Source organism: Delphinus delphis, chromosome 1 (genome assembly GCF_949987515.2).
Source record: "Delphinus delphis chromosome 1, mDelDel1.2, whole genome shotgun sequence".
Lineage (NCBI taxonomy): Eukaryota > Metazoa > Chordata > Mammalia > Artiodactyla > Delphinidae > Delphinus > Delphinus delphis.
Genome location: NC_082683.1, coordinates 42980118 through 42994033, shown reverse-complemented (window position 1 = coordinate 42994033; position 13916 = coordinate 42980118). Strand labels below are relative to the sequence as shown.

At 43.5% G+C, this 13916-nt stretch overlaps 1 protein-coding gene across 1 annotated transcript in view; it reads left to right on the top strand.

The window, feature by feature from the left end:
- The first annotated feature begins 4174 nt into the window (after positions 1-4174).
- Positions 4175-13916, top strand: part of RAB3B (RAB3B, member RAS oncogene family) — a 68176-nt gene continuing 58434 nt past the window's right edge. Inside the window, exons 1-2 of the mRNA XM_060021900.1 lie at positions 4175-4205; positions 12019-12246. Coding sequence (XP_059877883.1) covers positions 12019-12246 — 228 coding nt within the window. The 5' untranslated portion in view covers positions 4175-4205. The remainder of the gene's footprint in view (positions 4206-12018; positions 12247-13916) is intronic.

The following is a 13916-nucleotide window of genomic DNA, read 5'->3' as shown; positions in this document are numbered from 1 at the left end:
TCCACTTTCCCCACTGCTATGACATGATTTCTGGTCCTCTTCATCTCTCACCTGGATTTTTAAAGCAATTTCTGACTGTTCCCTATCTCCTTTCTCCCTGCTCCCTACTCATTGCATCCCATCTACCACACTCACCACAGTCAGAGCTATTCTTCTTATATGCATATGTAACCAGGTTACTCCATTGCTTCAAACCTTTTGCTTGCAAGGTAATTTCCCAAACCTCTAACATGATTTACAAGGCCTTAGGCCATCTAGTCTCTGCCTTTCTTCCCAGCCCTGTCTTCCACCACTCCTCCCATGAACCCTATGTTTCTAGAGCGGCTTTACATGTTCTGGTGACTTTCTGGCACCTGCTCCAGCTCCCCTGTTATATGAGGCAACCCACTGAAGGGGCGAGAGAAAAACGCTTGACCTGCCAACATATCTGCATTCCTAGGCTGGCCATGAGGGACGCACGCGGGGGTGTAGATCTGAACCTTGTAAAGATTTGAACATTCCAAGTGCAATCCACACTTAGGCTACTACCTTTTCTTTTCTTCTTTCTTTCTTTTTTTATATTGAAGTATAGTTGATTTACAACGAGGCTACTACCTTTTCTAAGTGACTGATTCTCATTCAATAAAAAGTATCACTTTTATATTTCATATAAAAACTAGGAGCTAGAGAAGTCTGATTGCTCTGGCAACTAGAAAAGATTTAAGGTAATTTTGTTTGTAGGACTCTTAACCACAAATGGTGTTCACCAAGCAACCATGATTCTGGAGTCTAATAGAAAGAGCCCTGGACTTGGAGTCAGACAGACCTGGTATCTGGTTCTGCCATTTACCAGATGTGTGACCTTGGAAAGTCACTTAAACTTTCTGACTTCTGTTTGCTCATTTATAAAAAGGGGATGGCAATCCATACCTTGTATGATTGTATTGAGGACTAAATGAGACAAAAGATATGAATGAGCCCAGTATATTTTAAGGTCTTAATGATTATAACTGTTAGCCAATCTGATTGAAGACAAAAGGTAGCGTTTTGTCTTTCTTCCTATTCTTACTTGGCATTTGGATCTGGAAGTGAAGACAGTCCAATATAGTATGATTAGTTTTGTATTCTCTCTGGTGGTCACCTGCTAGCCAATAGGGAGGCACAAATGACACAGCCCAAATGTCAGATATGGCCTCCCTCCCCCTTTAAGATCTAAAAGCAGTGAGCTTGAACCTCGATTTTTACATTGATTTTTACATTTGATAACCCTTGTAAGTTGGAAGACCTCCTGGAGATTTCCGCAAATTCCACGAGGGCTTGTGCTCTCTTCGTCTCTGCCTCTACTCTCCTTTTTCAACTCAGAAAAACAAAGCCCATTGCTCAATTTTCCCACTCACTCATCCTTACAACTCCTCTCTCAGAAAGCATTCCTGAGTGTAATGGCCTTTACTGAACTCTTGAGAGTCACAGAAATTGGTTACATTATATGTGCAACAAACAGCTTCTCCCATTTAATGCATTCCAGTGTTTAAACACCCTTTGTACACCTGCCATGGGAGGGTTTCTTCTGACCCTTTATCCATGTAGCACCTACCCTTACAATGATTTTCTTACTCATCTTTTTCCTTTCCTTCCCCCGGCTCTCTTTATTACCTCTCTCACCCATATTGCTAAGTGAATTCCAAATTCTTTTCCTTTTTTTGCACAGAGCAAGTTGGTGTCTCCCTTCTTCTCTCACACTTACATATCCACACTCCTCAAGGTCCTAAGTAGGACAAAAGGACCTCTGAACATTAGGGTCTACCTTTCTTGGAAGGCAGTTGTGGTTAAGAAAATAGCATTTTTTGTTCTGTTATAACCACAGTGTTTTCTATTTATTGAGGGCTTACTATGTGCCTGGCTTACTATGTGCCTGTCAGGTGCTTTCCAGTAGCTATCTCATTTTCTTATTTGATCTTCACAACATTATTGCTCTTTCTACACATGAGCATGAGGTGCATGTGTCAGAAAAATGGGGTGATTTACATAAGATCACACAGCAAATAAGTGTGTAAAATGGATTGAAAACCATATCTGTCTGGCTCCAAGTCTGTGCTCTGTCCACTTTAATACATGGCCTTTCAGGGAAGAAGGAGAAAGTGATGTGAAGACCTGAGGCAATGTAAACACAATGCCATCTGTTCTCATATTGTCTCTCAACTCTAAAAGGATGGTTTTATGTGTTATCTCGTTATTCTTGTGAAGAATGAATAATCATTATCATGACACCCATTTTGAAATGAGGAAACTAAGGCCTTACGGGAGAAAGGGAGTGAGGGAGCAGGCAGTGCAGGACATTTGATTTTAAGATCACAGAGGCACTAGTTCTGTGTGATTAAGAAGTTCAAGGTATGACCATGGGAGGTAATGTGAAGAGGAGACCAAGGACTGAGGGATCAGGAAACCACATGGCTACCGAAGGCACCAGGAGGATGGCAAGACAGGGCTAATGAGAATGACCATGAGCCAGGGGCTGAAATCTTCAATGCATAGGAGCACTTGGAGGTCAATCATGACCTTGATGAGGAAGGGTGGAAGGTGGTATGGCTGGAGACCAAAGGAGGAGGAATTTTTGTACAAGTGTGGAAGTGGCAATGCCGACCCCACCTCCTGGTCCTGTGGTGTATGGGGAGTGAGAAAGTGAAAAGCCTTCCTGCAGAGGGTTACAGGAGGAGTCCTGGAGGAGGGTCAAGCTTTAACAAAGGTAAAGAAGTAACCTGAGTACTCTCTGAGGAAGCAGAGGGTGTAGGAGAGTTTGTTGACAAATGAACAGGATTCTAGAGGGCACAGTGGAAGGGCTGCCAGGATGAGGACAGTGGGGAGGTGAGTGAAAGGGAGTGGGTGGAGAAGCTCAGAACAGTTCAAGGATGAGTCTGAGGGAGAAGTCAGACAACGAGAGGGGCTGTCTACTGGGTGGTTCCTCGGGCCACAGAGACAAATTGTAGATCAGGTCATAATGGAATGTGGGAAATAATTGTTTTGGTATATGACTCAGGCCTCTAAGATTTTAAAAAATTGAATTATAGTTAATTTACAATGTTGTGTTAGTTTCAAGTGTACAGCAAAGTGATTCTGATATATATACATATACATATATATATATATATACACATATACATATATATATATATATATATATTCTTTTTCAAGACTTCTAAGATTTGAGAAGGGGGAAGAGTATGGGGAGGGATGATGATTCTAAACCAAAGCTGGCAGCTGGCTCCTGTGACCTCAGGAAGACTTGAAGTCCAGGTCCACGTGTGAGGGTGGGGTGCTAATCACCACTTAGACCTGCCTTCTCTGACAGAGTTGGGACTTCCTAATGACCAGGCAAGAACATTTTCTCATTCCAGGCTACTGTTGGTAATGGGAAGCCATTGAAAATGTTTTGTTTCTGTTTGTTTCTTCAGGGTTGATGGTAACATGGTGACATTTAGAACAATCACTCAGGCTGCCAACATAGAGGATGGATTGGAGAGTGGAGGCAGGGAGACCCATTAGGAGGCTGTTGCATTAGTTCAGGCAAGAAGTGATGAGGGCTGAACCAGGGCGAGAGCAGTGAAGACGGAGAAGAGGGGAAGGGATAGGATATGTTACAGAGGCGTCACCACCAGGCTGATGGGATGTAGGGTGTGAAGGAGTGCATAGGGTAGAGAACAATGCCCAGGTTTCTGGCTTCGTTTCCACCTGTAGACAGCCGTCCAGATTCTGCCTCTCTACCCGGGCTTTTGTGAGGATGAAGCGGTATAACGACAGGGAAGTGCTTTAGAAATGGCCATGCTACAAACCCATCATCACCTACACTATCATAGAAGCTCTCTGATCACCCTAGTAAGTTCAGTGTATGGAACGAGGCGTGAGAATTAAGATAAGTCACGATAGTCACCCAGATATTGGGGAGCGCCAGGCCCCCAAGATACCTCGGATTTCCTACACCTGCCCAGAGCTGGGGGCCCGGCGAATAGGGACTCCGCCCCTGGGCGGGGCATGGGTGGGCCCTGGTCGCGGTGGTGGCCCAGCCCAGCTGCAGCCCGAACCTCAGCCCGAAGTCGCTGCGGTGGGGACCAGACCCGCCCCGCACCGCCCTGCTCCGCGAACCCACTGCGCCTTTTGCCGCCCGCCGCCAGGTCCAGCGGTTCCGCGGCGCTGCCAGGGAGCGAGCCGCTCGTCCTCACCCGGAGTCCCAGGTAAGGGGCGCGGCCCGGCAGCCCGCCCGGGGAGGATCTGGGACCGATTCCCGGCGCAGGGCGCTGGGGACTGTGAGTGGGCGTTGAGAAGGAGCACAGGGCAGCGGAAGGAACACCAAGGAGAAGGGGCCAGGCGAGGCCACTAAGGAGAGGCACCGCGGCAGTGAAGGGGCGCGTAGCCTGGGGAGGGGGCGCTGAGGAGCGTCTACCCGGGCTGTGAGGGCCGCAAGGAGGGCTCCAAAGGCAGGGGCAGAGGGATTGGGGGAACGAGAAAGAGGGCGCCGGGGCTCGGGGAAAGGATGAGCGGCAATTGGAGCGCAGTGAGGGCTCGTTGAGGGGGAAACGGGGGGGGGGATGGGGGGAGAGGTAAGGAAGGAGCTGAGAGGGACAGTACGGGAAGAGCGTACCAGTGAGCCGAGGGGCGGGGAAGGGGGTGCTGAAGCGAGAGGACTGAGAGGAACGAGGGAAGGGAGGCGTGGAAGTGAAGAGCTAAGGGGAGGGACTGGCCGGCGGGGGTCGTTTCGAGCTGGAGAGGAGTGAGATGGTGAGGGGAAGGGGCGCTGGGCAGGAAGGAGGTGCTGGGCCGGGAGAAGGTAAAGTGAGTGTGAGTGTGGTGTGGTGCCAGAGCCCAGGTGGGTCTAGGCAAGGGGGGTAACCTGAGTGCGGGAGAGGGATGGAGCTTGGAGGTGGGAAGCTTGGAAGAATGGGAAGGTGGGAGGCAAGGCTGGGTCTATCCAGGCTGCAGAGAAAGGGGCTGGGGAGCTGATGGAGGGAGAGAGCCAAGGCCTTGGATATGGGCTGTGGGCACCTGAGTTCTGGCTAGGGGTGGCGCATGGAGAGGCACTGGAATAGAGCAAGGGGTTGGCAGCCGGGAGTGGAGGAACTGTCGGGGAACTTGGAGAGTTTAGGCTGGTAGATGGGCTGGGTCATTGTGCGGAGGAAGCCAGGTGTGGGTTGTGGTGTGGGAGTGGGAAGATGATTGGGGCCCAGAGTGGAGTCCAAGGGCATCTATCTGGTAGCTGTGTCTTGGCTCCTCAGAAGGCTGAGGAGGGGGTGCAGGCACTGGACCCTGTTACACAGCTACCTGGGGTCAGAGACAAGAAGAGAATAGTTGACAGAGAAATTCATCCACAGACTGACTCTGTTCTGGAGTCCAAGTGTGGGAAGAGATTTTAGGAAGGGAGGTGGCAGCTAATAGAGGTGTGGGGGGGAGTGGGAGAAGGACAGGGCCATCCATCCCAGCTTCTTGGAATCCAGATGGAAAAGGGTGGGGGATAGTAAAAGGAGTTGGATGTGTGTGTGTGTGTGTGTGTGTGTGTGTGTGTGTGTTTGCTCACCTGTTCTGAGCCTATAAAGGGAGGAAGACAATGGAAGTCCGTGAAAAGCCCTGTCTGTGGTACTTGGGAAGCCTTGGTGCTGAGTTTGCCCTAGCAAAGACATTCTGCCAGAGGGTGGTAGGTCAGGGAAGACTTCCTGGTCATGAAGGATTTAGCTAGCCACAGAGGAAAGAATGTTCCTATCAGAGGAAACAGTATGGAAGCAGGCAAAAATATAAAATGATCTCCAGTCCAAGAAATAAATCTCCAGTTTCTTAAGGATTACAATATGAAGGGAGACACCAGCAACCTATAGAGGATGTTTAAGAAGGTTTCTCCTCTAAGCTGGAACTTCTGTGGTTTCTCTTCATCTCCCCAGAGTACAGCACAGGGCCTGGCACACAGTAGGTGCTCAATGAATGTTGATTGAATGACTAATTGAGCTGTGGCTGTGCTCCTGCCTCTCTCATGTACTGGTTTTAATTCTTCCAATAGTTTGCCCGGAAGTCACTTTATTAACTCATTTTATAGATAAGGAAACTGAGGCCCAGGGTGCGATCTGCCTAAGGTTACACAATTGCTTAGAGAGCCAGGGCTCAGCCCGGGTGTCTCTGACTTTGTCTTGTGCTCTTTCCTTCAAAAGAGAAGTTCATCCATTTACTTCTTCACTACATGTATTCAGTTGATCTCTTCTTGCTGGATTTTAAGGCTGTCTCCTCTTCCCTCCTCTTTCCTGCCTGAAGTCGGGTTCTTCCTTAGATGCTTATCAGACTCAAAGTGTTGTTTGTTTTTCACACCAACCCTTGGAGGAGTCATTTCCTTCTTTCCCCCAGCCTAGGACCAGATATGACTTCCCTGGGCCTTCATCTGTATTGCTTGTCAGAAGACAGTGAGCTACCCAGCTCTGTCATTTATGTGACTGTCAAAAAAGAGAGAAGATCTGATTGATGCTTATCTGACAAATGCAGTTCTGCAGACACCACCTGTGCCTTGACCTGTCTGCTCAGATCTGCCTCAGGCAGCTGCCTGCTGGGGTGGTTTTTACTTCTCTTCCGAATGTCTGTGTAGCCCCTGCCCCGCTCTTGAGAAGATCCCCTTGGGGGCGTCCACATGAACCTGCCTTCCAACTGTACCTCTCAGCTCTCCCTGTTTTCATACCACCTTCTGGGAAAGCTATGCTGGGTGCACATAAACAAATGCTGACAGTACAGTATGGCAAGTGCTAGGAAAGAGATCTCAGGGTGCTGGGGATGCTTTTCTACTCACCCTAAAGTTGTTGTAGTTTTTATTTTCCCTAATCCCAGTCCAATCTGGGGGTAATCAGATGACAGAAGTTCTAGTAATTATGCTCCAACTGACTTGTATGACCTTTGACAAATCACTTCTCTTTGTGGAGCCTCAATTTTTTTTTACCTGAAAATGAAGGGGAGTAGATCAGACCAGGAGCTGAAAGTATTTTTTACTCTTGCCTTGCACCTATGGCAGACATAGCTAATAAAGGCAGGCACTTTTCCAACTGGATTCTATGCAAGGCCAGATGTAGTTTTCTCCACACAGTGTAGGTATGAAGCACCCTTATATACATTTTCTTTTTTTTTTAAATTTATTTATTTTTTATACAGCAGGTTCTTATTAGTTATGTATTTTATACATATTAGTGTATATATGTCAATCCCATCTCCCAATTCATCATACCACCACCACCCCCTCCGCTTTCCCCCCTTGGTGTCTATACATTTATTCTCTACATCTGTGTCTCTATTTCTGCCTTGCAAACCGGTTCATCTGTAACGTTCTTCTAGATTCCACATATATGCGTTAATATACGATATTTATTTTTCTCTTTCTGACTTACTTCACTCTGTTATGACCATCTCTAGGTCCATCCATGTCTCTACAAGTGACCCAATTTCTTTCCTTTTTATGGCTGAGTAATGTTCCATTGTATATATGTACCACATCTTCTTTATCCGTTTGTCTGTCGATGGGCATTTAGGTTGCTTCCATGACCTGGCTACTATAAATAGTGCTGCAGTGAACACTGGGGTGCATGTGTCTTTTTGAATTATGGTTTTCCCTGGGTATATGCCCAGTAGTAGGATTGCTGGGTCATATGGTAATTCTATTTTTAGTTTTTTAAGTAACCTCCATACTGTTCTCCATAGTGGCTGTATCAGTTTATATTCCCACCAACAGTGCAAGAGGGCTCCCTTTTCTTCACACCCTCTCCAGCATTTGTTGTTTGTAGATTTTCTGATGATGCCCATTCTAACTGGTGTGAGGTGATACCTCATTATACTTTTGATTTGCATTTCTCTAATAATTAGTGATGTTGAGCATCTTTTCATGTGCCTCTAGGCCATCTGTATGTCTTCTTTGGAGAAATGTCTATTTAGGTCTTCTGCCCATTTTTGGATTGGGTTGTTAGTTTTTTTTAAATATTGAACTACATGAGCTCTTTATATATTTTGGAGATTAATACTTTGTCCGATGATTCATTTGGAAATATTTTCTCCCATTCTGAGGGTTGTCTTTTTGTCTTGTTTATAGTTTCCTTTGCTGTGCAAAAGCTTTTAAGTTTCATTAGGTCCCTTTTGTTTATTTTTGTTTTTATTTCCATTACTCTAGGAGGTGGGTCAAAAAAGATCTTGCTGTGATTTATGTCAAAGAGTGTTCTTCCTCTGTTTTCCTCTAAGAGTTTTATAGTGTTTGGCCTTACATTTTGGTCTTTAATCCATTTTGAGTTTATTTTTATGTATGGTGTTAGGGAGTGTTCTAATTTCATTCTTTTACGTGGCTGTCCAGTTTTCCCAGTTTTTCCAGTTTCTTATTGAAGAAACTGTCTTTTCTCCATTGTATATCCTTGTCTCCTTTGTCATAGATTTGTTGACCATAATTGCGTGGGTTAACCTCTGGGCTTTCTATCCTGTTCCATTGATCTATATTTCTGTTTTTGTGCTAGTACCATATTGTCTTGATTATTGTAACTTTGTGGTATAGTCTGAAGTCAGGGAGTCTGATTCCTCCAGCTCTGTTTTTTTCCCTCAAGATTGCTTTTGCTACTCGGGGTCTTTTGTGTCTCCATACAAATAAGATTTTTTGTTCTACTTCTGTAAAAAATGCCATTGGTAATTTGATAGGGATTGCATTGAATCTGTAGATTGCTTTGGGTAGTACAGTCATTTTCACAATATTGATTCTTCCAATCCAAGAACATGGTATATCTCCCCATCTGTTTGTGTCATCTTTGATTTCTTTCATCAGTGTCTTATAGTTTTCTGAGTACAGGTCTTTTACCTCCTTAAGTAGGTTTATTCCTAGGTATTTTATTCTTTTTGTTACAATGGTGAGTGGGATTGTTTCCTTAATTTCTCTTTCTGATCTTTCATTGTTAGTGTATAGGAATGCAAGAGATTTCTGTGCATTAATTTTGTATCCTGCAACATTACCAAATTCATTGATTAGCTCTAGAAGTTTTCTGGTGACATCTTTAGGGTTATCTATGTATAGTATCATGTCATCTGCAAACAGTGACAGTTTTACTTCTTCTTTTCCTACATTTTCTTATTTAAAAATCACAGCAGCCTTCTGCAGTAGGTAATGTGATCATATCATAGATGAGGACACTGAAGCTCAGAGTTTAGGTGACTTGTCCAAGTTCATACATTGAGTTACTGGGAAAGCTGGGATCAGTAGCCAGGCTTTTTGTTATGATAACGCTGCCACTCTAAAATCTCTTCTAATTCCAGTAATCTAAGAGTGCAAACAGCTGCATCAGAAAAATGAAAACCAATAATACAACATTTACATCAATAGTCTGACACATGGCAAATGTTCAATAAATGTTTACTGAAAGGAGTAACATGCCCAAGGATTTACTCTAGGTTTATTGTTGACAGGGTATAAGGATGGATAAAACTCAGCTGAATCCAGAAGGAGAGACAGACAGTTAATTGTAAAACAGGCTCAAATTATGGAGCCCAGATCAGGGAGAGGACACTTGAACAAGATTTGACTGCAGAAGTGAATTAAAAAGCCAGTGAATTAATATTTATTGAGTACCTCCCATAGATCAAGAAACCATGCCAGATTATTTACATATGATACCATAGCTATTGGTACCATAGCTCATTGAAGTAGGTGGCATTTTCTCTGTTGTAAGGTAAAATGCTGTGGCTTAGAGAGCTGATATTACTCACCCAAGAATTCAGCTGAAGAATAGAGCAGGAATTTTGACCTCTCCCATATTATGTCATGGTACTAGGTCTAGTCTCAGCTGTTAGTTGTGAGGCTTGGGTAAATCCTTATAATTTCTAGCCCTCAGTTCCCTTCTTGATCCAATGGGGATAGTAATCTTTGTCCTTCCAGTTTTATCTCCCAGGTCTATCTAGAGGATAAAATAAGATAAAGGAAATTGAGGTAAGGATAAAATCTGTGTTTTAGTAGAGTTATTCTTTGACCAGGGGTTCCATTTCTAGGAATCTCTCCTAAGGAAATAAATAGGAAAGAGAACAAATATGTAAAGAAATGGTCACTGCAACTTAATTTTTATAATTAAGAACAGAAAAATAAATATATGACTTTAAAGAATTGATCATATGACACAACCATAGGATGGAGTAAAGTGTAGTCAATTGAAATCATATTTACGAAGAATTTTTAAAATCTCAGTATATGATATAATGTTAAGTGAAAAGGAGCAGGATACAAAACTAATTATCTCAGCTATTAAAATATACATGGAAGATATAGACTAGAATGTATTGTATGTTATCATTTATATATATATATATATTTATAAAGTATGAACAGACCTCTGTGCTTATATATGCAAAGAATATCTTTGAAAGATACATAAATCGTTAACATGTTTGCCTCTGGGGAGAGGAACTAGAGACTGGGCATCAGGGGTGGAAGCAAGACTTACTTTTCACTGTAAACCTTTAGGTTCCATATTACCTTCTTTTTGTGCAAAAAGTTAAGAAAATAATGCAAATTGCAGATGGTGATAAAGTAATACTTGCAAATAGTAAAGTTTGTCTGAATTATTTTCAGTGTGTGTATTACCCTTTTTTTAAAAATACTAATTACTGGTTTATTGTAAAAGTGTAAAGGATACAACTCAGGAACAGCCAGATGGAAGAGATGCATAGGGCAGGGTAGGGGGAAAGGGTGTCTTGGAGCTTCCAGGGTCTCTCCTAGTACATCAACGTGATCACCAACCTGGAAGATCTCCACACCGCTTTGGTTAGGGTTTTTTATGAAGATTTCATTACTGTAGGCATGATTGATTAAGCCATTGGCCTTTAGTCATCAACTTAATCTCCAGCCCTTCTCCCCTCCCCAGAGGTTAGGGGGTGGTGCTGAAAGTTCCAACCCTCTAATCATGTGGTTGGTGCCTCTGGCAACCAGCCCCCACTCTGAGGCTGTCCTGGAGCCCCAGCCACCAGGCATCTCATCAGCGCACAACAAGACACTTCTCACTTGCACTTCCAGAGGTTGCAAAGGTTTCAGGAGCTCTGCCTGGAACCAGGAACCCAGACCAAATACATGTCTTTTATTATATCACAATATCGCAGTGCTCAATAAATGGGAACTGTTATATGGTTATTGTCACCATCATATCTCTCATGGGAAATAACGAGTACTTGACAAATATTTGCTGGTAATATTAAGGCCTAGGTATACTACAATGTATTACCTTTTAAATTAAATAATAAGGTATAATTTCAAAATAGATGGCACTCTGGTGTGTGAAAAAATAAAGGAGGAAATAAACTTCAAATGTTAACAGTGGCAGTTTCTGAGTGGATGCCGTGTCTGGTAATTTAAAATTTTCTGTTTTACATTCTTGTGTTTTTTTCTAACATTTTGTAATGGATATATACTTTCAAAGAGGAGATTTTCTTTTGTAAACAAACAAAGACGACTAGCAGCAGAGTGGAGGATGGTATGAGGTCGTTGTGATTGCTTCCCTTGTCTTGACTTGCTGTTTTGGCCTTTTTTTTTTTTTTCCCCCAAACTCAGCTTAGGAGCTACCCCTACAGGAGCCTCTCCTTGCCCACCATGCCTCCAGGTTGGGTTAGATACTTCTTATGGGCTTCCTCAGCCAAGGCTTCCCTCTGTCTTATCACTTATCCACTGCTTTGTTACTCTGTGTTTATGAGTTTTTTACTCTAATTTGTGGTCACTCAGAGGTCAGACACCATGGCTGATTCATATTTGTATTCCTTGTGCCCAGCACAGGGCTTGACCCAGAACAATGTGTTCAGTAAATATTTGCTGAAGGAATAAATGGGAGGAGCTGGGCTCCACCCCAATCCTGAGACAACATTTGGGGCAGGTGCAGTGAGGGGGTAACTCTGAGTAGTGTGTATTTCCTCAGTGATGCTGGGGCGTGGAGTGAGTGTATGCAGGGCGGTGTGACCTTTAAAAGTTAGGTGATCCAGGGTGACACTGGAGGTGTGTTCCTGAGTGACCACAGGTCTCTCCTGCAGATGGCTTCAGTGACTGATGGTAAAGCCGGAGTCAAAGATGCTTCTGACCAGAATTTTGACTACATGTTCAAACTGCTCATCATCGGCAACAGCAGTGTTGGCAAAACATCCTTCCTCTTCCGCTATGCTGACGACACCTTCACCCCAGCATTCGTCAGCACCGTGGGTATTGACTTTAAGGTGAAGACAGTCTACTGCCACGAGAAGCGAGTGAAGCTGCAGATTTGGGTGAGTCCTGGGCATCTTGGGTAGAAGTGTCCCAAGAGCTGACTCGTTTGCTGGTACAAAGACTGGGCGGTGAGGCCAGTTTAGAACTTCTGAGTTTTATGACATTAGGCACCAGTGCTATTGTGTATCTGGCCCCTGGCCTATCCCTTGTTGGTTTTATACGGTTTTGCTCTCCTCTGGGAACTCAGGTGTTTCTGCTGCTTAACTGTCTGAAAGGTTTTATCCTGGCTTATATGGGTGAGTAACCAAGAATCTGGGCTTTGGAGTTATAGACCTGTATTCAGATTTCAGTTCTGCCAGTAACTAGTCATGGAACCTTGACTAAATTACTTAACCTCTCTGGGCCACGCTTTCCTCTTTGGGGATTATACTAGCACCTATGTCATAGGGTTGCTGGGTGCTTAGCCTAGTTCCTGGAACATAATAAGTGCACAATAAATGTTAGCTACTGTATCCATAATCTATCACTCTGTAATCACTTCAAACCTTGATGGCTTAAAACAACAATAATAATTCATTAACACACAGTTGCTGTGGATCAGATATTTGGGAGTGGCTTGGTTTCTGGCTTGTGGTCTCTTATGAGGTTGCTGCCAGATGTTGGCTTAGGTTACAGTCATCTGAAGGCTTGAGTGGGCCTGGAGGATTACCTTCCAAGGTGGCTTACTCACATGTCTGGCACTGGCGTTAGCAGGAGGCCTTCATTCCTTTCCACGTGGATCTTTCCACAGATCTGCTTCACTCCACAGAGTGTCTTCATGGCATCTCCTAGGGGGAGAGATCCAAGAAACCAAACAGGAAGTGGCAGTGTCTCTTATTAGAGTATTCTACTGGTCACTGATTCAATGTAGGAGGAAACTACACAAGGGTATGAATCCTGGGAGGTGGGGATCATTGGAGACTATCTTGGAAATTGGCCACCACAGCTACTATTATTGGCATTTACCAGTGGTACTAATAAAATTTATATGTATTTGAGATGATATAGCAACATGTACATCATATATTTTTCTATACTTAATTAGCACTGGGATTAGAAATTTGTGATTTAAAGTATTCAAAATAGATTTATTATCAGTCCACTCAACATTAATACATTGTACATATATGTTATTAGTATAGTCTGTATACAGTACTTTTCTTTTTACAAATTATTTCCATGTGTTAATACTATCTCACAATCAACCCCATGGGACAGATATTCAGAGAGTAATTAATTTGCCTTAGGTTGACCACGCAGCTACAAAATGGGATTCCAACTCAAATCTTCTGATTCTAAAGTATGTGCTCTTTTCTCTACACTGTGCAATTAGGTCTTATAGAGCTCATATTTTCATTTGTGATCATGTCAAGTATTACTTTATATAGAGATAAAAGTTCATTTTGTTTATTTAGTCTCTATTAAAAGCATTGAGGAATCAAACCATTAGAAATGCAAGAAGCTACGCATTCCATTTAGTTTATTGGTTCTAGAAGTGTGGTCTCCAGATCAGCAACGTCAGCATCACTGGGAATTTGTTAGAAATGCATAATCTCAGGTCTCTCCTCAGACCCAGAGAATCAGAAACTCTGGGGTACAGCCCAACAATCTGTGTTATAACAAGTCTTCCAGGTGTTTTTTTTTTTTTTTTTTTTCTTTTTTGGCGGTACGCGGGCCTCTCACTGCTGCG